This window comes from Coccomyxa subellipsoidea, assembly GCF_000258705.1.
Source record: "Coccomyxa subellipsoidea C-169, whole genome shotgun sequence".
In the NCBI taxonomy this organism is placed as follows: Eukaryota; Viridiplantae; Chlorophyta; class Trebouxiophyceae; family Coccomyxaceae; genus Coccomyxa; species Coccomyxa subellipsoidea.
The window spans coordinates 581,617-602,944 of NW_005178030.1; the positions used below are offsets into that span (position 1 = coordinate 581,617).

A 21,328-nucleotide genomic window follows, 5' to 3' on the forward strand; every position below is an offset into this window, starting at 1 on the left:
TGCCACAAAAATCTCGATGTTGCACTGGTTGCAGCCATTCTACATATCCCAATCGCCCATTGATGCGAACGCCACTTGCGCCACAGATTCAAATGACACATCTTGGATCCACGCCGTCCCTGCTACCGGTGCCTTACATGTATTGCCTTACATGTGTATCGGGTGGACTTGATTCCACATATCTTCAAAGTGTAAGTATGAATTTCAAGTAGCCCCATTGTCAGATATTCGTCGTCACAGCGCGGGCTGCAGCCGGCCGCTGCGCGCGCGCTGCCACTCCCGCAGCACAGCCGCCTCGAGCGCGGCGCGGCCCGTAAGGGGCTCCAGCTCCACGAGGCCCCCATTGTCCCCGGGAACGCCGTCGCGCGCCGTGACCGCCCCCGCGTACAGTCGAGCAAGCGGCCGTAGCGCCGGGTGTGGCTCGCGCGGCGCGTCGGCCGGTGCGACAGGTACGCCCTCCGTCGCGACGCCCAGCGCCACCGTGCCTGCAATGCCACGCGCGCTTGTCAGTCGATTCTGAGAGTCAAAGCCCATCTTCTTGTCTGCTGGTAGAAGCAGAACAGCAGCAGCTTTCAAGGCACCTACTGGATTCTCCATGGACGGATCTTCATGAGTGCGCCAGGAGAGAACACCATATTTTGCAAAAAGAACTTTGATAAATGGTAGACGGATTGTGCTTTCATATTCAGTACAATGAAGCACTGGCTGTACAGGAATGCATCCGACATATGCAGCTCCTGCATGCCTCAGTGGTACAAGGAGCATGTCAATGGACTGTTCAAAGAAGACTAAAGGATACCATCATGGAATGGTCCTCTCACCAGCAAAGAGTTCTTGTGCAGTAGCCGGGAGGTCAGCGCCGAGGGCGGAGGCGGCCTCCGGGGAAGCCGAGCGGAAGCTGGCGCGCACCACGAGCCGGCCGGGCCCGTCGGCCAGCGCCGCGACGGCCGGGGGCGGCGCCGGTAGAAGCTGCGCAGTCAACACCAGCGCCACAGAAGCCTTCCACCATGTCCGCCCTGCACCAAGTGGATGAAAGACTCCATAAAGACCCATAAATGTAATGATTGATGAGAGAGATGCCAACGCCCAACAGAACGGCATCTACCACTGCCCCTCATTACCAGTTATTCACACTCAAGTATAGCCCACAACTTACCGCTGTAGGCGGCTAGGAAGCCGCCCTGCGCCGGCAGCACGTGCAGCGCGACGCGGTTCAGCCGGCTGCGCTCCAGAGCCGACAGTATCGCCAGCCCGCCTGCCACGCCTGATCTTGTCGCAGTGCCCACCGCTTGCCACTCTGCGCACACACACAACAAGCCATCAGCCTTCCTTGTGCATGGTGGGTGTACCCAGTGAAACAGAATTTATCTTAATCTTTACTCTGTGATGACTAATGCATTATGTGATTGTTCTGCAGCACTGATAAGAATCCATACGCCCTCAGTAAGCCCTGGGTGGGGTAGGGTGACAGAGATGGAGGGTTGATCCACATTGTCGGCTACTCCTGCTTGATGCTGTCGCTTCAGCTGTAGACCGGTAGGTTGCTATTCTCAACAGTCTGCAGCTTTGTGCCTTCAGAAAAAGGGGTGGTGACTAGCAGAATTAGTCGGAAGTCAGAATTGAGGGGTTATAGGGGTTGTAGCCAACCTGAAGGCATGGAGGCCCACTGCTGGAAGAAGATATCGGGCGGGGTGGTTTCCGGCTCAGCCAGCAGCTGCATGGGTGAGATGGTGAACAGCTGGCAGCGCAGGCTCGGCTCGTCTCCTGTGCAGCGCAAACGTCAAGTTTATGCCCAAATTGAGTGACAATAGAAACAACAATATTCTATTGCCAGGTGTGCAATGCCACTCTAAATTGCCTTTGAGTCAGGGACCTGGAAGCTGCTCAAACAGTTCACAGAGACACAGAAATAAACAAGCAACACAATATTGATTGTCTATTTCCATGTCCTTCTGAACAGTTCAAGCAGCTTCAGTCCCCTAAGGTCGACCAATTACTTGACAGGAGAAGTCCACATCTTCTATTAGACACCCTCTGCTTTCTTGAACAACTGTTTGTATGTCGACCTTCTCACTGCAACTTCTCACCTGGCGAGACGGCAACCCTGGCAGGGAGCAGGATGAATGCTTGGACGCTCAAGCGGCCGAAGCCGAGCACTTTGAAGCCCAGCCGCCACGTCACCGCCTCGCCAGCAGGAATAGAGGCCAGCTTGTGCACTGGAGGGAGCTTGATTGCCGGCACCATGGGACCTCCGAATGCCAACCTGCATTTTATGAACACTTTAGAAAAAAAATCTTTTGTTGTGGGCCACACACAGTGTGTTTTTGGAAAAAAATGCATGTGCATGGCTGATGAGCAGGGGAATCACACACTAGACGCGGTTTTGGAGCAGCGAGCATGTGGGTGGCTTTTGAGAGCGGCCAGCAGCTCACTTTATGCCGGCATTTTTTATCTCGACAGTGAGGCGGTTGCGGGCTTGGAATTGCAGAGTCAGCGCTGATGTGGCCACGTCGAGTTGATGAGTCACCCTCAGCTGCAGCGGGTCACCGGCAGCCGTCAGCTCCCGCCATGTTGGCTCGCCCGGTACGCTTGTTGCCAGGCGCAACACCTGCACGTCCATGTCAGGCCTTCACTTGAAGAAAACATAGACTGCATTTCTGCCAATTATCTCGAGTCGCTTTGCTACATACATGCAGAATGCTGGCAGCCTGGCTAGCTGCTAAATGGTTTGATGAACATCAGATATTGGGAGTGCATGGCGAAGCTTCCAGGCAGATGCTGTGGAAGTCTGCCTGTGTATTAAAGCTGAAGCTTTGCTGCACTATCTTACCTCAGCAGGACAGCAACATTGCTGAACAGGATAAGTAAAGATGCGCACCTCCAATTTGCTGGGGATGCTGCTGAGTTCGGGCAGGGTCGGTGGATCACGCGAGTGGCCGTCCCGAGGGCTGGCCTCTGTCACCGCTGCGCGCACCGCGGACCGTAATCGCCAGTACCTTGACCCGCGCTTGGTTTCCTGCAGCATCGCGCTGGTGGGAGATGCCAGCGGGCACCTGGCGAGCAGCAGCCAATATATTAGAGAAATCCGAATATCTGCACCCATAGTAGTCATCCATGCATGGCATGGTCACAGGACAAAACTGCATATTCATGCTGAGAGGGATGTATTCCTGCGCATAAGGGCAGCCTTTGTGCACGAGAAGACGAACTTTAAATGATGTCCTGGTGCATTGGCGCACCTTGACAAGAGGTACTGGTCAGGCGAGGGCTGCAGTTTGCGGCCGTCCAGAGGCACGACCGACGCCGGTCCTGCCTCCTCCTTGCTCGGCTTCTCGTCCGCGCTGCCTTCTGCCGTCTTTATTGGCGGCGGCGGCAGCACGGCGGCTGCCACCGGGCCGATGTGGGCCATCGTTCGCCCCAGCCGCTCACGCGCGTCCGCGCTGGCCTTGGGTGCGGCATTTGCCGCCTGCAGGAGGCTCGACAGATTGCCGGCTATCTCCTGCACATGATATTACACAGAGCACGCTTGGTACGTCGCCCCCTGCACGGCTGCCTTGCAAAATGTGCCCTGCTACATTACGAATTGCTGCCTACAATTGATCTACTGCACATGAAGCACTCTCGGCACAGTGCCACCTGCCTTGCAAGATCTACCCTCTGCATTGAAGAAATTGGCAGAGTGAGTCCACGGCCATCCCTCAGAGAATAGACACATTCAGTATGCCTACTCAAAAACAGGGTGTCATAGGTCGCACTGTTCCTTTGACACTCCCCGTTCTGTGCAGGCATATTGAATGTGCGCGAGCACCAAATACCGAAAGGTAAGCAAAGGGAATTCCCTGGACACACCTTGAGGCCAGCGTGGGGCCCCAGGCGCTCAGCATTGGAGGCCAGAAGAGCAGCAAAGCGCTCGGCAGCAAGCAGCGCCACAGCGGCACCCTCCGCGGCCGCCTCGGCCTCGTCAGCCGTCGCCGAGAGCGCCACGTCTGTCTTGCCGGCCGCGAAAGGGTTGTTGCTGGCCGCCGCCTCCAGCCGCCCCTCGGTCGCCGCAGCCCTTGCTGCCCGCCGCCTGCGCATACTTTTTTCAATTGGCATGAGCACTGAAATGGCTGGCAAACTTGACAGCTACTGATAGGGAGCTGCGTTGCCTCAGGCCCCTGGGCGTCAGGTGTTTAGGGTTGCCCAAAGGATTTCTTGCGAGAAGCGGATAACTTCTGCACAAGTCCCTGTGGTCAAAGTGGGTCTCTTCAGCGGCAATGCTGCAGGGACCAAACAGGCATGCTTGCACAGCATGGCTTCTGGCATATGCTGGGACTTGCGTCGCTGATTACTGGTATGGCGACAGGGCGATCAGGTGCAGGGAGAAGCTCAGGGCATGCCTGCGAGTGTTGGCGAGCTCCTCATTGCCGGCCAGCGCGTCGGCCAGCGCGCGCAGCAGGTTCATCCAGGTGCCGTCCAGGCTGGCGGCCACCTCCAGATGGTGCGCCACCACCCACAGCGCCCTCGGCTGCACCGCCGGGCTCAGCGCCTGCAACGCTTCTGATGTCAGCATGCCTCACAGGTAATCTGGCCAGCATGCTACCATGACTCCACCGACGGATGGACTTGCCGCGCCAGAGGCACCGTGAGCCACACTTCCTCGACCTTAGGACGTGCAGGTGGGAACATTCACCAAAGCACTCCTGAGGCTCCCAAAGTCCGACTCACAGTACACCTTGGCAAGGCACAGGAAAACCATTCACAATAGGACTTTAGGACATGAGGAAATGACAAGATGAGACTGAGACGTCAGCAGACCTTCCAGTGCTGGAGCAGCTGCGCCAGGAGCTCCTGCAGAGCGGCAGCGTAGCTGATAGCGGCAGTGCCGACGCGGGCGTCCGGCTCGGCAGTTGTGCGCCGGCTGCCGGCCGGGGTGCCGGCCTGCTTCGGCAGCGCGCGCGCCGACGCAAACGCGGCCTGCAGAAGCCCCAGCCATGCATCTGTGACGGCTGTGCACGCGTACGTGCCCCCCTGCGGCTCCCTCTCCCAACCCAAACACGCCTTCGTGCCCTGTGTGCACACCCCAGCACAAATTTGACCCACCTATGTTGAAACCTCCGCATCTCCTCTTGCCTTCTTGTCACAGCTGCTTGACCGATGGACCGCCCACACTGTGTTGCAGTACGGTGACCTGTAGAAGGAAGACAGACAGGTGCAAGATTGCGTGCCTGCAGAGCAATTTTGGCGCAGCCCAGCCACTCAGTGAGCTCGGCAGCGCGCTGCGCGGCTGCCACGTCATGCACAGCAGCCGCCAGCTCCTCGCGGGCGCCCCCCAGTTCAGGGGTCCCCGGCGGCGTCCCTGAGGCGTTCCCTGGCACCCCATCCCCCTCTCCAGCGGTGGCCGATGGCGCGGGGGCCGCAAGGGGTGCTTGTGAAAGCTGCATGATGCGGGGGTGCTGCAGCAGGGTTTCTATCAGCGTGCACACGAGCTCCTCCCGGAAGGCCGGGTAGTGCGCCTCTGGTGCGATGCTATCCTTCTCGCCTGTGCATGTGGAAAGTCATCAGAAACCTTCATGTGGAGGTTTTCATTGAAAGCTCTCAGTGTTTCCGGCCACATCTTCTTCTGTACTTCAATTGGCAACCATGGGCATGATGTGCCAGATCATTTTTCTTTGGCAGCGCTTGAAGAAGGAGTAGGCACAACATCCCTTGACTGCCAACTGACAGGGCATACTCCCAGATGTACAGCATGACCTATCCATATTCGGGTCTTTGTGCTGTCATCTCATTATCTTCAAGATGCCCAAACATCATGAGTCTTTCATCCTTATCACGCAAGCCACTTGGGGAGCTAACTGTAAACAAACTGCCAGATACATGATCCATGAGGAGGCTGCAACCCACCGGACTCCAGGCCACCAATGACCTCCATGAGGAAGGAGTCCGACAGCAGCTGGCGCAGCTCGGTGCTGGGCAGCGTGCGTTGGCGAGTGCGCACGGCGCGGCGAGTCTCCAGATCAGCGGCTACGCCCGCAGCCCAGATGCGCGCCAGCGCCGCACACCGGCCAGCAGCCGCCGGCAGCTGCGCCACCATTGGCGGCAGCTGCCGCAGCAGCTGAAACTGCGCCTGCCCCTGCAATGGCGCATGACGCTGCATAACGCAATTGCCTGCCCAGTCTCAGAAGCAAAGTAAGAGAGTAGAATTGAGAATCCACCTGCAAGACAAAACGATTAGGAATCTCTTACATCATATGTGTGGCAAAGAACGCAAGGATGCGGCTCCCACTGACGAGAAAATAAAAGCTACGATGACTTCAGCCGTCGGGCGACCATATGGCAATGTCAACCAGCGACAGACAGCGACAGATTTTGCTACATGGATGCCCAACCGCAAGAGACGATGCTGCTTCCCGATTCGTCAGCAAGCACCGGAGGCTGCAACCACAGTTAATTTCAAGGAAAGCTGTGGAGTTGCAACACTCCTACCTGCAGGGCGCTCAGGTGCTGGGTGAGGGTGTCCATGATTTGTGAGCGTGCAGCGCCGCTGCCTTCGTGGTCCCACAGGTCCACCAGGGCTCCCATGGCCAGAGTGGGCACGGCTGCCAGCGCGCCGTCTGAGACTCCCGCCAAGGCCAGGATCCCAGTTGCCGCCTCAAACACCACCGGCGCCTCTATGCTGCTCAGCAGCGGCTGCAGATACTCTCCTACCTGCAGCAGTGCAGGCCAGCCTTACCATACTACTCCTGGTTATCCATCCCTTTCTTCCTACACGGTGCAGATAAGCGGCTTGGTAGATTGTGTTGGACCATATTCGGCGATGGTTGAAATTGAGAGTGCTCTGGCAAACATGCATACACGGCTGCGGCGACGAACAATAAGAGCCCACTGCGCTGTTCCCATACACGCAATCCCCTGCATCAGTGTCGATGGTGCCGGCTGGGCTAGACATAAGCTGCATGTGATGGCACCGCAGCCGTGCATAGTCCATGCAATGTTGGCCCCCTCGACCATTGACTTTCTATTTTTTGCAAGGGCGCATCTGTGGCGGACATACCATCCCCCACCTGGACACCATGTAAAGACGATAATACAGCGTAGATCCGTAGCATAAGAAAGGGAATAGTGGGGGATGGTGTACATCAGAGAGGCTGGGGGGTGCCTTGCCTGTGCAAGCAGCCATGGGCCCTGCGCCTGGCTGACAGGCTGGCTGGTGGCGCCAAAGTCGTAGTCGTACTTGGCGGCAGAAAGGAGCATAGCGGCCAGTGCAGAAGCCACATCAGCCTGCGCAAACAAGCCCCCCGTTTGAGAGACTTCTGGCCAATACCAACTGTTGGGTCTAGCAACTGGGCAGTGACACTGCAGCCAGCGCCAAAAGACCTTCATTTGGTAATTTCACCTCAGAAGCCCAGAGGCGCTTGACAGAACAGGTGCTTGGGAAAAACGAAAAAATTGGACATGTACCTGTTCTCTGGGAGCCAGCATGCGGGCTCGGTTGAGCACGGCGGGCAGAGAGGCCAGCACGCGGCCACAAACCAGCCGCCCCAGCCGCTGCTGCAGCTGCGCCCCGCTGCCGCTGTCAGGACCCGTCTCAGCTCCCAGCAGCCGCCTGCACACATCACCTGCAAATGTGAAGCTGCTGCCACATGTGGCTGGAAAAAAAAACGTTAGCAATGGATCCTTTGGCATATGACGGGGCATGCCACCCAGCAAATGCAATCCAGCTGCTTGCCTGATGTATACCAATTGCTGCATTCGTTTAAAAAGGACCTTTCATCACCGGCAGATTCAGGCAAAGCTCAGACCTGATGGCTGCAAAGGCGGCAGCGCAGACTGCGTGTGCGCTGTCTAGTAAGGCGTCCCCAATGCTCTCCGCCCACGTCGCCGCCTGAAGGCACAGCGCTGATGACTGCCCGAGCGCATCTAGCGCTGCCGTGTTTCCCAGCCAGCTGCCCACAGCCGCCAGCGCCCCCGCTCGTACCTGCACAGGCCAAGAATTTCTCCTTGCAACAACCACATCAGCAAGTACATCTCCGATGACACAAGAGATGACTGAGAAATCAAGAGAATGATCAAAATTTGTTTCCAAGAAGAGGTCCAAGAGATCTACAATGCCTCAGCTTATGTAAAGAGAGCCTTTTCAAGTGTTTCAGGACATCATATTCATCGGTGATTGTCAAATAGCCCACCTCCTTCGATGAGCTTTGGAGGCATGGCAGGAGGCGGGTCCCAAGCTCTCCTTCCAGCAGTGCAGTAGTAAGTTTGTAGACTGGCAACCTTGACAGGGCGCTCAAAGCCAACACTTGCACCTGCACACATCCTTGCACAATTGTAACACTGCAACACAAAACCCGTGTGCCTTCCCCAATGCTCCAGCGTCAACCTGATAGACAGTACGAAGGCAAGGAGAAGTGAGCAGTTCGTGAATACTCTCAGATTGTCGATTCTTTGTGGAAAAAGTGATGGAAGGCAGATAGAATAGTCACCTCCAGGCTGAAGGTGCCCACAATATCTGACCTTAGCCCCTCCATGACCAGAGACCAGTCCTCATCCGATAGCGGCGCGGCATGCACCACATCATATGCCAGCTTCTTCACCAATGGCGATGCTGGCCCCCGGATGATGATCTGGCACATGAATGTGACGTTTGCGCTCACATCTCGCCCGCCCGCCACATAATTCAGCATCTGCGCAAATAGAACACATGACCTTCATGTAGTATTCACAACGCGGGGCATTGAAGTTTATGCAGTGCATGCAAAGACCATGCAGCTTCTCAGGCAACTTGCATGTTTGCTCGATGTGCCGGTGGGCAAATGACAGGCATGCACATACAAGGACAGGAGTGCACGCCCTGCTTCAAACCTGCAAGAGCGCTGTGCACTGACGCAGGGCATCATCCGCCTCCAAGTCGTCGCGAATAGATGCCATGGTGGACCAAAGGAGTTTGCTCCCTCTTGGTGTCAGGCTGAGGGATTTTCAATCAGCTTCCTGTGCCCCCATCTGGGGTCTGTCCAGCTTGCTTCGTGTCCGTGGCAGCAGATGGTCGTGCCAGCGCCTTGAATGCTTCCGTCTCCTCAGGGAATGCTTTGCCTGCCTCTTTCAGCAGCGCTTCCCTGCAAGTTGGAGCCAGACATCCTTGAGGGAATAAAAATGGCAATGTGCACATGAACGAGGACCGCTGATCGGCACCATAGCAGGCAAGTGAAGGCTGGAGGCCTCACCGAAAGGCACCAAAGGCTTCAACTTTGCCTTTTGCTAGCTGGTTCGAGCGGTTGGCTCTATTGAAAATTTCTGAAGTGAACGCGTCTGGGTTGCCGCCTTCGTCTATGTATCGTAGCAGTTCCACAGGCACATCCACTGCGAGGGCCTCGCGGTGAGATGACAATCCTCCCAGTTCTGCCACCAGCCCGTTCCTGTAAACAGGCAGTCTCAAAAAAGCGATGAAGTGGTACCTTGCGACACCTCCGTATATATGCTCACGCCATATATTCGTAGGCTGACATTATCATTCTCAAGCAAATTCCAGTCATCATAGGCACTGAATCATGAATTTTGGTTGGGCATGCTGAACGTACAATCGGCTATTTAGCAGGCTTTGATCACCGTTGAACTCGCCCACCGTTGCCTCCAGTTCATGAATCTGCATGAAAGATCCAATTAGACAACATCTCTGCTTTAATCAAATTCTCCTTGCACGTAAACTTGAGCATCATCATCAGATCTGTGGCACGTTCAGAGTGCAGATCGCACCTTCCACAATGCACGTTCAACTGCTTGTCTGAATCCTTTCCTGGGATCTGACATGCAAGAGCAACGTGGATTTGCTTTCTAAATGGTACTCAATACAGAAGGCTGTTGTAACTCTTGAAAGCTTTTCGATGGCGAATGAAGCAGTTAACCTTCTTGACTGTGCTATCTAATGCAGCATTACTGCCAAAACACGCACAAGATTGGATCAAAGGTGTCAATCACGCTTCATTTCCTGCTCAACGCTTTCCAAGGAACGAGGCCCGTAAATCTGCAATGAGGACGCCGTAAATGAGAAGCTTTCAGGGCAGATTTGTTGCTGCACTGGAACAAAGTGGAAGGGAAGGAGGCATCATGCTGGCGTCTGGAGCTCAGCATGGGCTGCGCATGCAGCCCAACCTGCGCAGCTTCAGCACAGCAGTCGCAGCAAATGCAGTTCCAGCACTGTCTGAGGCAACTAGCACGTCTGCGGGATGGCTGTCAAAGCTGCTGGGGGGCTCATCGCGATTAACTGTCCCGATGACAGATCCTCTGCCCGGTGTAGATCTCCCAGCACCATCGCCACCACCAGCCAAGGCACCAACAACTGAAACAACTACTCTTCCAAATGGAGTGACGATCGCCTCAGAGCAGACCCTGGTAAGGGCAATTCATGAACTCCTTATGTTATTCAAAACAATTATTTTCTATCATTCGATTGAAGGCGTCTGCTTTCAAGATAGTGATCTTCATATTCTAAGCACACAAGCAACCCTAAGAACTTGATGCTTTCTACGAACAGGGCCCCACTGCGACTCTTGGTCTGTACGTCAACTCTGGAAGCGTCTATGAGTCCCCCTCAGAGACGGGTGCGAAGGCAACAAGTCATCCTGCAGCTCCTTTTGATGAGAGCTGCCACAGGCACCGTTTGCAAATGTATTAGGTGAACTGGGACACTGCAACATTCTCAAAAAGAGTGCACGTACCTTAAATCGCAGGTTTGTCACATCTGCTGGAGTACATGGCCTTCAAGTCCACATCCAACAGGACGCACTTCCGCCTTGTTCGCGAGGTGCGAGCTCCCTCAGACTGTACCTCTAATGCTTCCATGCATTGTCGATGTACAAGGCCACCTGCGCATTCTGCAATCTGTACCTGAGATCCCTTACTTAATCTGCTGCAGGTTGAGGCGATTGGCGCAAATGTGCTGGCCTCAGCCTCAAGGGAACAGGTGTGCAGCCCACCCTGCCCATGCATGCATTCTTGCCTAACAGTGTTGCCGAACAGCGTTGCCTAACAGTCTTGCCCGACATGGAACGCCAGCTCTATATTATCGGGGACCTCCAGCTGCATGTCCATATTTCTCAAGCCGGAGGAGGGGTTGGAATCTCCTGTTATCAGCGTGGCAAGGACTTTGTATTTGTGTTGTCAGATGGCGTACAACATAGATGTGGTGAAGACAAACGTGCCGGATGCGCTGGAGATTCTGGTGGACTCTGTGGTCAACCCGAAGTTTTTGAGCTGGGAGGTGAATGCGGCCATTGACAAGATGCGCGAGGACATCAAATCCGTGAAGGACAACCCGCAGACGGTGCTCTTAGAGGTGCGTGCAAGTCGCCACCTGGCCTGTCCCTTCAGCAACCTGGTCAATCCAGCATGAACATTCCAGGGTTTTGTGACCACGCATTTGTCCACCTGGGAGAAAGAAGGCGCTCAGGTACACATATGCCTGTTCCTCATGGCCTGTTTGGCAGCGCTTTGTATCGTCTAGACAGGACACATGTGCGGTCCTGATATGCTTCTCTTCCAAGTAAGTCTATGACAGCCAGTCTCCGCACACTGATATCACAAGCGTTGTGGAGACTGGAGACGCGCAAGTACTGCACTGCAAGCTCTTGTGCGCCCCCTGGCTCTGCAGCACTTATGATAGTCAACATCTTCTTTTGTTGGAACAAACCCGGCTGACCCTGGGGCTTTTCCTGGTATTTGCTCCGGGGTGCAACAATCACCCCCATTGACCCTTGGGTCCCCCGCTCCGGCGCAGGGCATGCACGAGGTAGCATACACGGGGGGACTGGCGCGGCCGCTGATCGTGCCGGAGAGCGCGCTGGCGGGCCTGTCGGCCGGCAAGCTGGCCGACTTTGTGGCGCGCAACTACACGGCGCCGCGCATCACTCTGGCCGGCGCCGGCGTGTCGCAGGCTGACCTGGTCGGCCTCGCGCAGCCGCTGCTCGACTTCCTGCCCAAGGCCGCGCCCGCGCCGCAGCCCGCCTCCACCTACGTCGGCGGCGACTTCAGGTGCGCGCTTGCTGCAATGTGATCTGCAAAGAGTGTGGAGACAGATGATCAGTGGATGACTCCCCTCCACGCTAGGCCAATAGACAACACTGGCAATGCATGCAGCCTGAACGGCGCTTGCACAGCTCCCGGAAAGTGGGCCAAGAAGCGAGCTTTTCGCAGAACTACTTGGCTGTCTTGTTCAGGGGAGTCAGGACTTGCCGGCACCCATCATTGGTACAGCATAGATGGGGCTCTCGCCTTCAAAGGGGCGGCGTATTGGATGCCTTACCAGATCTGGATCTCAGTTGGGCATGTTGGATATTTGCGCAGGCAGTTATCGCCGGATCTGACACACGCGATGCTGGCTTTCGAGTTTGCGGGCGGCTGGAATGACATGAAGGGCAGCGTGGCCGTCACCGTGTTGCAGTTCTTGCTCGGCGGCGGCGGCTCCTTCTCTGCAGGCGGCCCAGGCGCGCATTCTGTTTACCATTGATTTTGAGTCATATTTTCTTAATGCCCATGAAGTTCTAATCAGTGCACCGGCTTGGGTTGTCGGGCTGATTGCTGTGGCGAGCTTTCCTCCCTGTGCCTGCTGTGGAGGAGTCTCCCTGACCTCTCCCTGAAGCCCAAGGGCTCCGTTTCTCTCAGGTGGTACTTTTCAGCTATGCGCGTCATGTTATGAGCTAGAAAGATAGCGCATGCTAGCAATCCTGGTCCCACGATCAGCGCCTGGGAGGTCCTGGCTGATCCTGAGATAAGAAGATTTGAAGGGGGTCCTGTTGGTGTCTGGTGCAGGCAAGGGCATGCACAGCCGGCTGTACAGGCGCGTGCTGAACGCGAACGAGTGGGTGCACAACTGCACCGCCTTCAACTCGCTCTACAACGACACCGGCCTCGTGGGCATCTTCATCTCCGGGGACTGCCAGGGCGACGCCAGGCGCAGCGGCAAGCTCGTCGACATCCTCACCCAGGAGCTCCAGGTCAGCATGCGGTTCACAACTGTCTGCCGTTGCAAGACCACGCTGCAATTGTAGTGGTGCTGTGTGAATCAGCCCCTTCTTATATGAAGTTCATTGAATCAATTGGGTCACCTCAGACTTGGGCTCCTTCAGATATGTGTGCTTTATTGGTGGTCTGTTTGAATTCACATCGGAGGCATGATTAAAGGCGCATCGTAGCGCAATGCACTTTCAAGAGCATTGCAGAGTGACGTTGGGGGATGTTGTTGTGGGATCGCTCTGCTAGGTGCAGGCAAGCATGGGTGAAAGCATGCGGGAAGTTGCGCTTTTGGGCTGAAGGTCGTTTCATGACTGCAGGCGGTCGCTAAGGGGGTGCCTGCCGACGAGCTGGAGCGCGCAAAGCTGGCCGCCATCTCATCTGTCTACATGAATCTGGAGAGCCGCGCTGTCGTGGCCGAAGACATCGGACGCCAGATCCTCACCTACGGCCACAGGTGCTGCTCCCCTCCAGTCACAGCATGACACTTTTTATCACTGCATGGGTCATACAGGGAGAGTCATGCTGGGCCCCCTCCCAATATCTTTGGTGCATGTTGCATTATGCACGTGATGCACTGTCCCGGGTGTCTGTAGAGCATGCAGGGCGCCTGCCTGATAGTCTAGCTGCTGTTGCGCAACGTGCGAGGGCACTTCCTACTTGGTCTTGCTTGCAACACTTGTCATGTGGCACGTGGCTTGTTTTGTGGGACGGGGGACTAAACTTGATTCCACGGGCGTGCGTGCAGGAAGCCGGTGCCGGAGTTTGTCAATGCGATCAAGGAGCTGACGCCAGACGCCATCGCCAAGGTGGTGGCCAAGATCCTCAAGACGCCCCCGACAGTGGCCGTCCTGGGTGACATCAGCAACCTCCCCCGCTACGATGCTATCGCTTCCCGCTTCCGATGAGCACAGTGAAACGCTGCCCTCTGGCGTGCCCAAGACGGGCAGTTTGAGGCCGCATGCTCAAGCCGTCGGTTTCTGTAGCAAGCTCTGGAGACGGGCTGATGAAGCGTGAAGGTGCCAGCACTGCTGCTGCGAGAGATGAAGTGCTTGGCAGGAGGGGGTATCTTGAGATGCTCTCTGGTGTCTACATGGCCTTCTCAGGACCTTGCTTGCTTTTGTGGCGCGTGTGTTGAGCGGGTCAGAGAGTGCATATTATGTGTGGCTGGGGATGGGCTGCAGGTGTTGATGTGCACAGAAGTAAGTAGGTTGCAATTGTGACATCCGCTTCTAATTTAAGGGGCCTAAGAACACGACAAATCACAATTATTTTGCACTCCAGTGCATTAGCAAAACAACACGCTTCCCTGTAAGATCCGATTCACAAGTGACATGCCCAACACCAGGCCTGTGCACGAAGATTTTGCCTCCAATACAGTCTATTGAACGTATGCTTTCCTTTGATCTGCTGCAAGGTACCGACTGATTCATTCATCTTGCACTGCAAAAATGGCAGCAACCGAAAGTGATGTAAATTTTCAGACACTTCCAGCATCACTCTTATAACTGATACGCACCAATCTTGGGCCTCAATTTTTCAACGGGCCTCTACTGTTGCACTAATAATCTACTCAAAACCTTAACACTGTTAGCAATCTTCACAGATATCTCTAGTGTATGGCATAGCAGGTTCTAACAGAGCTACCTCAACCACAATCATTGTCAGAACCCTCAGCATGCTCCAGCACTCCCTTCCTCGTTGTTCAGGTAAACATATGTAATCAGCACAGTCATTGCGACGCTCTCAGGTTCAGTCTTCGTACACACGGCACTCGTCCGCCTCTGGAACGTCGTTGCAGTACTGTTCTAGAGGGTCCGTGGTCACCTCCTGTCCATGCACATCACTCAACCAGATAAGAGAACAGTTCAACGCAGAATTGTCTGAAAGCATACAATACAAACTCAGGACCCTTTGGATGGGGTCGATCATCTTTCATCATCTATCAAAACACTGGTGGCATAATATCAGTCACGCAAGACTCAAATGCCAGGTCAGGTGCGTATGATCGCAGGCTCAAACCAAGAAGCTTTGGTATGAAGGTAATACGAGCAAGAATGGCAGGGGGCTTACAGAGAGGTAGGGAGCCGGTGCAACCGAGGGAGCCGGTGCAACCGCGGGAGCCGGTGCAACCGCGGGAGCCGATGTAATTGCGGGGACGCCGGTAATAACAGGCGAGTCCGCGATCGGCACAATGGCTGTTGTGGTGGCCAGGGGTGGCGTGCTGAAGGAGACGTCCTTGACCAGCACAAAGACGCTGCCGCCGTCGCCGCGGGTGATGCGCGTGTCCTGCCTCATGCAACTTACTCATCAGCAAGCCACCCAGACGTCCACATCGAGGCACAACCTCAGCCGCTCTCAACTCACAGAAAATGCACCAAGAAATTTTGTTAAGGTCTGATTGCCTGTGGTACGGACAGAACCAGGCATACGAAATTGACAGACCAGCCCTGACAGCAGCAATGAACTGCACAGTCTCTCTTTCACACATCAAGAGTCCTAATGCCTCTCACAGAACTGGCCTGCAGCCCATATGCGCCTCATCCAATCGCAACATTGCTCTTGCGTATATTTGCCTCGGCTGTGCATGCGATCCGATGTTCACGGTGCTTGGGAGGGAACACACCTCGTCAAGGAAGGTGTTGATGAGCCAGGCCTGGGCTTTGTCGCTGGTGATGGGGAACTGCAGGTCAGGCTGCTGCGACACCAGCCGAGCCAGCCGCTGGATCGCCTCTTGTGCCGCACTCTGCGCCGGCTGCAGCGCATCCTGCACTTGACATTCATTGTCAAGGCTTTGGCAGAAAAGGATACTCCTCAGAAGCACAAGCATCCATTGAGCAGATGGATGACGTCATAACTCTTCTTTGATTAGGGATGTGCTTGCGGGCTTTGCAAGTTTGGCAAATCTCCAGGCTGAGCTGTTGAGAGAGCGTAATGGTAAAAGCTGTTGAAGGCAGAATCAAACTGCACTGCATGCAAAAGAACCTGTGCTTTTGACGGCCAGTGCTGAAGGAATGCAAGGTACTTTACAAGGAGAATTGAGGGTCTGTCGGACCTTTAGAGAGCTCAAGTCAATAGGCTGCCCCAGCACGCTCACACTGGAGGGCAGCTCCACGTCCTGCAGCAGCTCGGGAGTCGCCACAGTGCCCCGCTCAAATCGCACCTGCAGACAATCCGAACACACTTATATAACTCAGATGCCAGAAATTGCGGGCTGAACATGTTGAGTTAAACATTCTCAATGTCTCCCAAGCCACTGCAAAGTCTCATGGTAATATTTAAAGAAGCGTTGTAGTGCTAGAGCGATTAAATATCGGATGCATGCTGTGTTCTCTGTCCCCCAGCTACCAAGAGCGCTTTCTAACAGGACCTGCATGGTCTCATCGCTTGCCTCTTGCGCGGTCAAGGGATGGGTCGTCAGGGTGACAGAAAGCTAAGGGCACAGGAGAAGAGGATGGGGGCAATCACCTGGAGCCGCTTCGGGCTGCGCACTTCAAAGGACGCGGTTGTGCTGAAGGACGTGCGCGAGAAGGGCACCGTCAGCTGAACCTGCTCGCATACACATAAGCGCCCTCGATACAACGCTCAGCGCTCTGCACACCCACGAATAGTGTCTGAAGATGTTTGGTACGAGCATATATGGACTAGCCAAGAGAACACGTGTGGGAAGCTGCAGCTATGCATGCATGAAGGAACCATGCTTTTATTTGTCTGCTGAGTAATAAGAGAGTGTATGCAGGAGGCATGCCTTGTTCTCAACGGTAAAGGTGGAGGCCTCGATCTTCTGTGTGATGTCACCAACGCTGACAAAGGGCAGGCGAGACAGCGCCAGCAGGGCAAAGAGCTCGCTGTTGGATGTGTACACCAGCTTCCACTGCCCATCCAGCACCTTCTCTGCCTGCACCCCACATTTAGAATTCAAATATGCAACGTCGTGACTCATGACTCAAATGCATAATAGCGCATGCTAATTGCAAGAGCCCAAACATTGGCCGTTGCAATGGGTTCTGTTTTGGGACTAAACCCAATCCAAGAGTCTTGCTCGAGCCACAGCCCAAGCCATAATTCTATGGGCCATAATTCTACTATCAGGACGCATGAACGCTTCCTATGGAATGCCACATGCAGCAGGCGCGCACCTCTGTCAAGGAGGGGTTGGGGTTCTTGGCCTCGAGCTGCGTGATGAGCTCGTTGATCTCAGCCCTGACCTCGCTGCTGGCTGACAGGCCGCGCTCCGTGCCAAACAGCGAATCTAGCAGCTGCGCCTGTATTAGTCCAGGAACACCAACAATCAGCAACATGCAAGAAATGGACATATGTCACGTGCCGATAACTTGGCAAGCATGCAGTTGCAGTCCAGCTGCCCCATTTCCTACAGCTCACATCAGACAGCAATGGGAGGTACACTGGCAGATTGCACCAGGCTCTGCATTCCTGTGAGAACAGAAATAGAACGGAGAAAGAAGAGCACCTTGAGCTCAGAGACATCAGCGCCCTCATCCTTGGGCGCTGGTGCAGGTGCTGGTGGCGGAGGCGGTGGAGGTGTGAACTGTCGGAACATAAGACAAGAGTAAGGCATCCATTTCCACAAGAACAAGAACATAATGAAAAACGACCTGCCAGTAATCTCCTCTCCGAAGCTCCACTGAGGATGGGAAAGACTTGCGCAGGTATTTGGTTTAGGTACGTAGTAATAGGAAAGTCTTACCGTTGCAGTTGCCTGAGGCACTAGAGACAGAGGAAAGCGCTTGCGAGTCTGGAGACCATGCTTCTGCGTCAACGCCTGCGCAACATAGACAGTCTTTTTGATCCTTGCGATACTAAGATGCCCATACTACATATAAACCGGCGGCATCATGACGTCTAGACAATTGAATGAGGCTTGCAAGAGCTAGACTCGTTCCGAAATGACTTCCATACCGTTGAGAAAGCGCGCACCTTGCACGTCCAAAATGGCACTGAATGAAATGCGGGAGCTCCACCGGGAAGACAATGCCTGCAATTGCTCAGAACCATCAGAGATCTTCATGTGATTCAAGCTAGATATCCAACATCCTGCATGAACAGCAGCATACCTCTGCTTTAAGGCTCCTGCAGGACCGTTGATTGCGCTCATTTGCATCCTGATGCTAAAACGTGTACAGTCGCTGAAAATAATAAAACTAGTGATCTTGCTGTAGGATAGCTGGAGGAGAGGCTTCTGGGGCGCGCGTGCAAACTCAGCCCTGCGTGGCCACGTTAGAGGTGACGTTGGGATCACTCAGCACCCAGCTTCCGGAACGTCCATGAGCCCTTTCTGAGGTACAGTTACTAGGAACTAGGAATGATGATGTGCAGTTCGAACTGACATTCGAGTCACAGGTATCGTATCACAATAAAGCATTCGTCAAAGCCGTGTGTCATTCCTTGGCGGCTAATAGTGCCCATAGTACTGTACTTAGAGATCATTCTTGGATGCATCGGAAAACGCCTGGCGATTATTTTATATAATCTGTCCAAAATTGCACAACACAGGGCAGATCTTTACCTGCAGGCCCGCCCTTTCCTTCGGAGGTGTTGCACCTACCTCTGCACCTCCAGGAGACTGGTATGCAGTGCCAGCCTGCAGCGTAATATGGGGAAGAAGAAGAGCGGAGATGATTCTTGGGCTATCAATACGACAAGCCACGTTCAGGTGCTACTTTGTGGGTCCTTGGGAAGCAAGCCTGTGAGGCATGGCATTGACTCGACATGCCCATGAATACGATGTACCCCGGCATAATCACGATATGTGCATAACGCATATCATTGATCCCCACAGAAGATTTTGCCTCTGGTCCTCAGGTGCTCGGGCTGGGCACTGATGTTGGAGATGTGGCACCATCAGTGCTGCTCTTCTTTGACAAGCAGAGGTCAGACATGACCCAGCCTCCAAGCAAAGTTCATTGTGGCCTTGACAGTGCCATGGTGCAGCTTTGTAAGTGCAGGTGCCCTTATTTGGACATGTGGATGTACAGTAAGCGTATCTCATGCGCAGCATTGTCACGGCATGCTGTATCTTGGGCAGGTACTTGTTCAATGCTGGCGAGGGCTTCCAGCGTTTTGCCGTGCAACACCAGGTCAAGCTAAATAGGATGACAGATGTTTTGCTGACGCGCACCTCCACAGATGCAGCAGGCGGACTCCCAGGTGACTAGAGTGTGGGACCACGATCCTCGTTTCTCTTCATGCTTTTACAATATGTTGTCATAGATGTGCTTGAATGTTCAGGATAAATGCGTAGAGATGACATTCAGTGACGCTGACGCCTGCAATGCAGGCATGTGCCTGACACTGTCTGACTCCTTTGGGGACCCATCCCCCACCAAAGTGCCCTTCAGGCTGAACATCTACGGTCCTCAGGTACATTTTAAAGCCCCAATGTCTGATGCTGCATCCCGTGCTTCGATCCACGATGCTGTTGTTTCACATCGCCCAATCAGCTTCCAATGCTGCATCATCTTTCCCTCTGGCCTTCCTTGGTTGTCAGCAAGTGCTCGTATTGTGTGGAGCAGCTGCACTGTGCTATTTCTATGAATGCCGACACTCATCGAGTGCTACGTTGGCAGCACAGCCTCACATTGCATCGTTGGTTTCAATGCAGGGAGTGGGCACGCTGGTGAGAGCGGTGCAGACATTCGTGGATCGGAGGGGCGTCGCGGTGCAGGCGCGCGAGTTCGGCAAGCCCCGGCTGATCTCAGCGACTCCAAAACAGGATGCATGCGCCGCAGGAACGCCCCCGAATGACGGGCTGCCCCCCATCGTGTCATCCGGCGCCGTGGTCATCACCCCTGTGCAGCTCGTGCCGGTGCGTCTGCTCTGCCCGGGGATTTTATTGCATGACACGCTCATTGAGTGTCTTCTCGAGCTGCTATGAGTAGAGGAAACAGAATGTTATGAAGCATCATTTAAGAATAGAGCACCTCCGCGTGAAGTTACCAATACAAAACGAACACAAACTCTCTGCTAGCAATTTGCTTTTGCCACACCACGGCTAATCTCTACTACTTGGCGTGTTGATCTGACTGGCATGTGGCATGAATTGCAGGATGTCGGCCCGGAGTCTGTCACAAACGGGCATGCGGCAGCTGAGGCAGCCTGCCAAGTAGATGAGGCAGAAGTGCAGCCTCCCTCCAGCAAGCGCCCCCGCACAGAACCAGGTTGGTGCCTCAAACGCCGTCTGAAATTGTGCTGCAATTCCTTTCCTTTCCTTGTGCACGACATGAACGGCGCGCAATACTTACTCTAGGACAACGCGCAGCTTCCTTCATTTCTCCAATGTCAAGAGAGGGAAAGTGTACAGCTGGAGGACGAATTCAATGCTTGTGCAGGGAGTGCGGCCAGCTCAGTAGCGCTGGATGCACAGGGGGTGAGTGGCGCTGGTACTGGAGAAGTAGGCCTGCCTAGTGAGGCGCTGCCTCTGCGGAGCAGGCAAAACTCCCGCAACTGGCTGGAAGATGGAGACGTACGCACCCACTCAAGCTTATGCGCGTGCACTTCTCTGCTCCTTTCGCATTTTGATGCTGGAACACCTTGTTTCATGTTGCAGAGCAGACATCGGATATTGATTTTAGCCATGCAAGCAGCAGCAGATCTACTGGCACGCGGGGTAGATTGAAAGGTCATCTGTGCAGGCGCCACCGTTGGCCGAGCAGGGCGCTGCGGCGTGCTACATATGCCAGCTGGCCGCGACGCCCGGCCGCTTCCTGCCGGACAAGGCCGCAGCCCTGGGCGTGCCCAAGGGGCCACTTTTTGGGCGGCTCAAGGGTGGGAATGCTGTGCAGACGGCCGATGGCCGCACCGTGGAGCCCTCAGAGGTGATTTTACGGGGAGGGGCTGTAATTCCCCATTGCACAAGCATTCAAGCATCTGCTGTCACATTACATTTGCGCCAGGTCCTACTGTGCGCTTGGGCGGGTGAGGCTACTTATGCAAGATGCAGATGGATTATTCCTGCAGCTGTGCAATCGAGTGTCTGGTTGACGCCAGGCATCAGTACTCCATTGCACCCACTGTTTAATGATGAAGGCGGTTTGACTGTCAGTAGTTTCTAGTGATGGGAAGGGGTTTGAAAGGTAATTGGTGCTCGTTTGGGGCTGCAGGTGATGGAGGAGGGAGTGGCAGGAGCCAGGGTGATCGTGGCAGACTGCCCTAGCAGCCACTACCTGCCCTCGCTGCTGCGCTGCGCAGACTTCCAGCAGCCCGGGGCAGGAGTGACCTGTGTGGTGCACCTGACACCCGCTGAGGTGAGCCTGAGACTCATCATTGATTTCTAGTAATCACCTGTAAACAACCCGCCTGATATGTTGCTCACCATCTTTCATCAGCG

The 21,328-nt window shown here is 54.8% G+C and overlaps 4 protein-coding genes across 4 annotated transcripts; 1 reads left to right on the forward strand and 3 right to left on the reverse strand.

The window, feature by feature from the left end:
• Positions 1-234: 234 nt before the first annotated feature.
• Positions 235-8,907, reverse strand: COCSUDRAFT_43438 (hypothetical protein; the record flags this gene model as incomplete). Its single annotated transcript, XM_005645571.1, has 20 exons — positions 235-485; positions 822-1,016; positions 1,157-1,297; positions 1,648-1,764; positions 2,088-2,263; positions 2,433-2,608; positions 2,879-3,053; positions 3,240-3,499; positions 3,850-4,069; positions 4,332-4,528; positions 4,798-5,049; positions 5,190-5,521; positions 5,884-6,112; positions 6,466-6,687; positions 7,180-7,260; positions 7,441-7,585; positions 7,782-7,957; positions 8,166-8,285; positions 8,463-8,663; positions 8,842-8,907. The coding sequence occupies 20 exons, from the start codon at positions 8,905-8,907 to the stop codon at positions 235-237; spliced, it is 3,732 nt and encodes a 1,243-aa protein (XP_005645628.1).
• Positions 8,908-9,013: 106 nt separating this feature from the next.
• Positions 9,014-9,391, reverse strand: COCSUDRAFT_8935 (hypothetical protein; the record flags this gene model as incomplete). The annotated part of the gene is made up of 2 exons (XM_005645572.1): positions 9,014-9,092; positions 9,201-9,391. Coding segments are annotated over 2 exons (270 nt in total), but the record flags the coding sequence as incomplete, so codon positions are not given.
• Positions 9,392-10,050: 659 nt separating this feature from the next.
• Positions 10,051-14,308, forward strand: COCSUDRAFT_54117 (LuxS/MPP-like metallohydrolase). Its single transcript, XM_005645573.1, has 10 exons — positions 10,051-10,365; positions 10,508-10,574; positions 10,704-10,777; positions 10,889-10,936; positions 11,138-11,308; positions 11,750-12,003; positions 12,316-12,455; positions 12,781-12,965; positions 13,302-13,438; positions 13,730-14,308. The coding sequence occupies exons 1-10, from the start codon at positions 10,081-10,083 to the stop codon at positions 13,887-13,889; spliced, it is 1,521 nt and encodes a 506-aa protein (XP_005645630.1). The 5' UTR covers positions 10,051-10,080; the 3' UTR covers positions 13,890-14,308.
• Positions 14,309-14,997: 689 nt separating this feature from the next.
• On the reverse strand, positions 14,998-17,282 carry COCSUDRAFT_17945 (hypothetical protein; the record flags this gene model as incomplete). The annotated part of the gene is made up of 6 exons (XM_005645574.1): positions 14,998-15,270; positions 15,608-15,736; positions 16,037-16,144; positions 16,450-16,530; positions 16,742-16,879; positions 17,121-17,282. The coding sequence occupies 6 exons, from the start codon at positions 17,280-17,282 to the stop codon at positions 14,998-15,000; spliced, it is 891 nt and encodes a 296-aa protein (XP_005645631.1).
• Between the last annotated feature and the right edge of the window lie 4,046 nt (positions 17,283-21,328).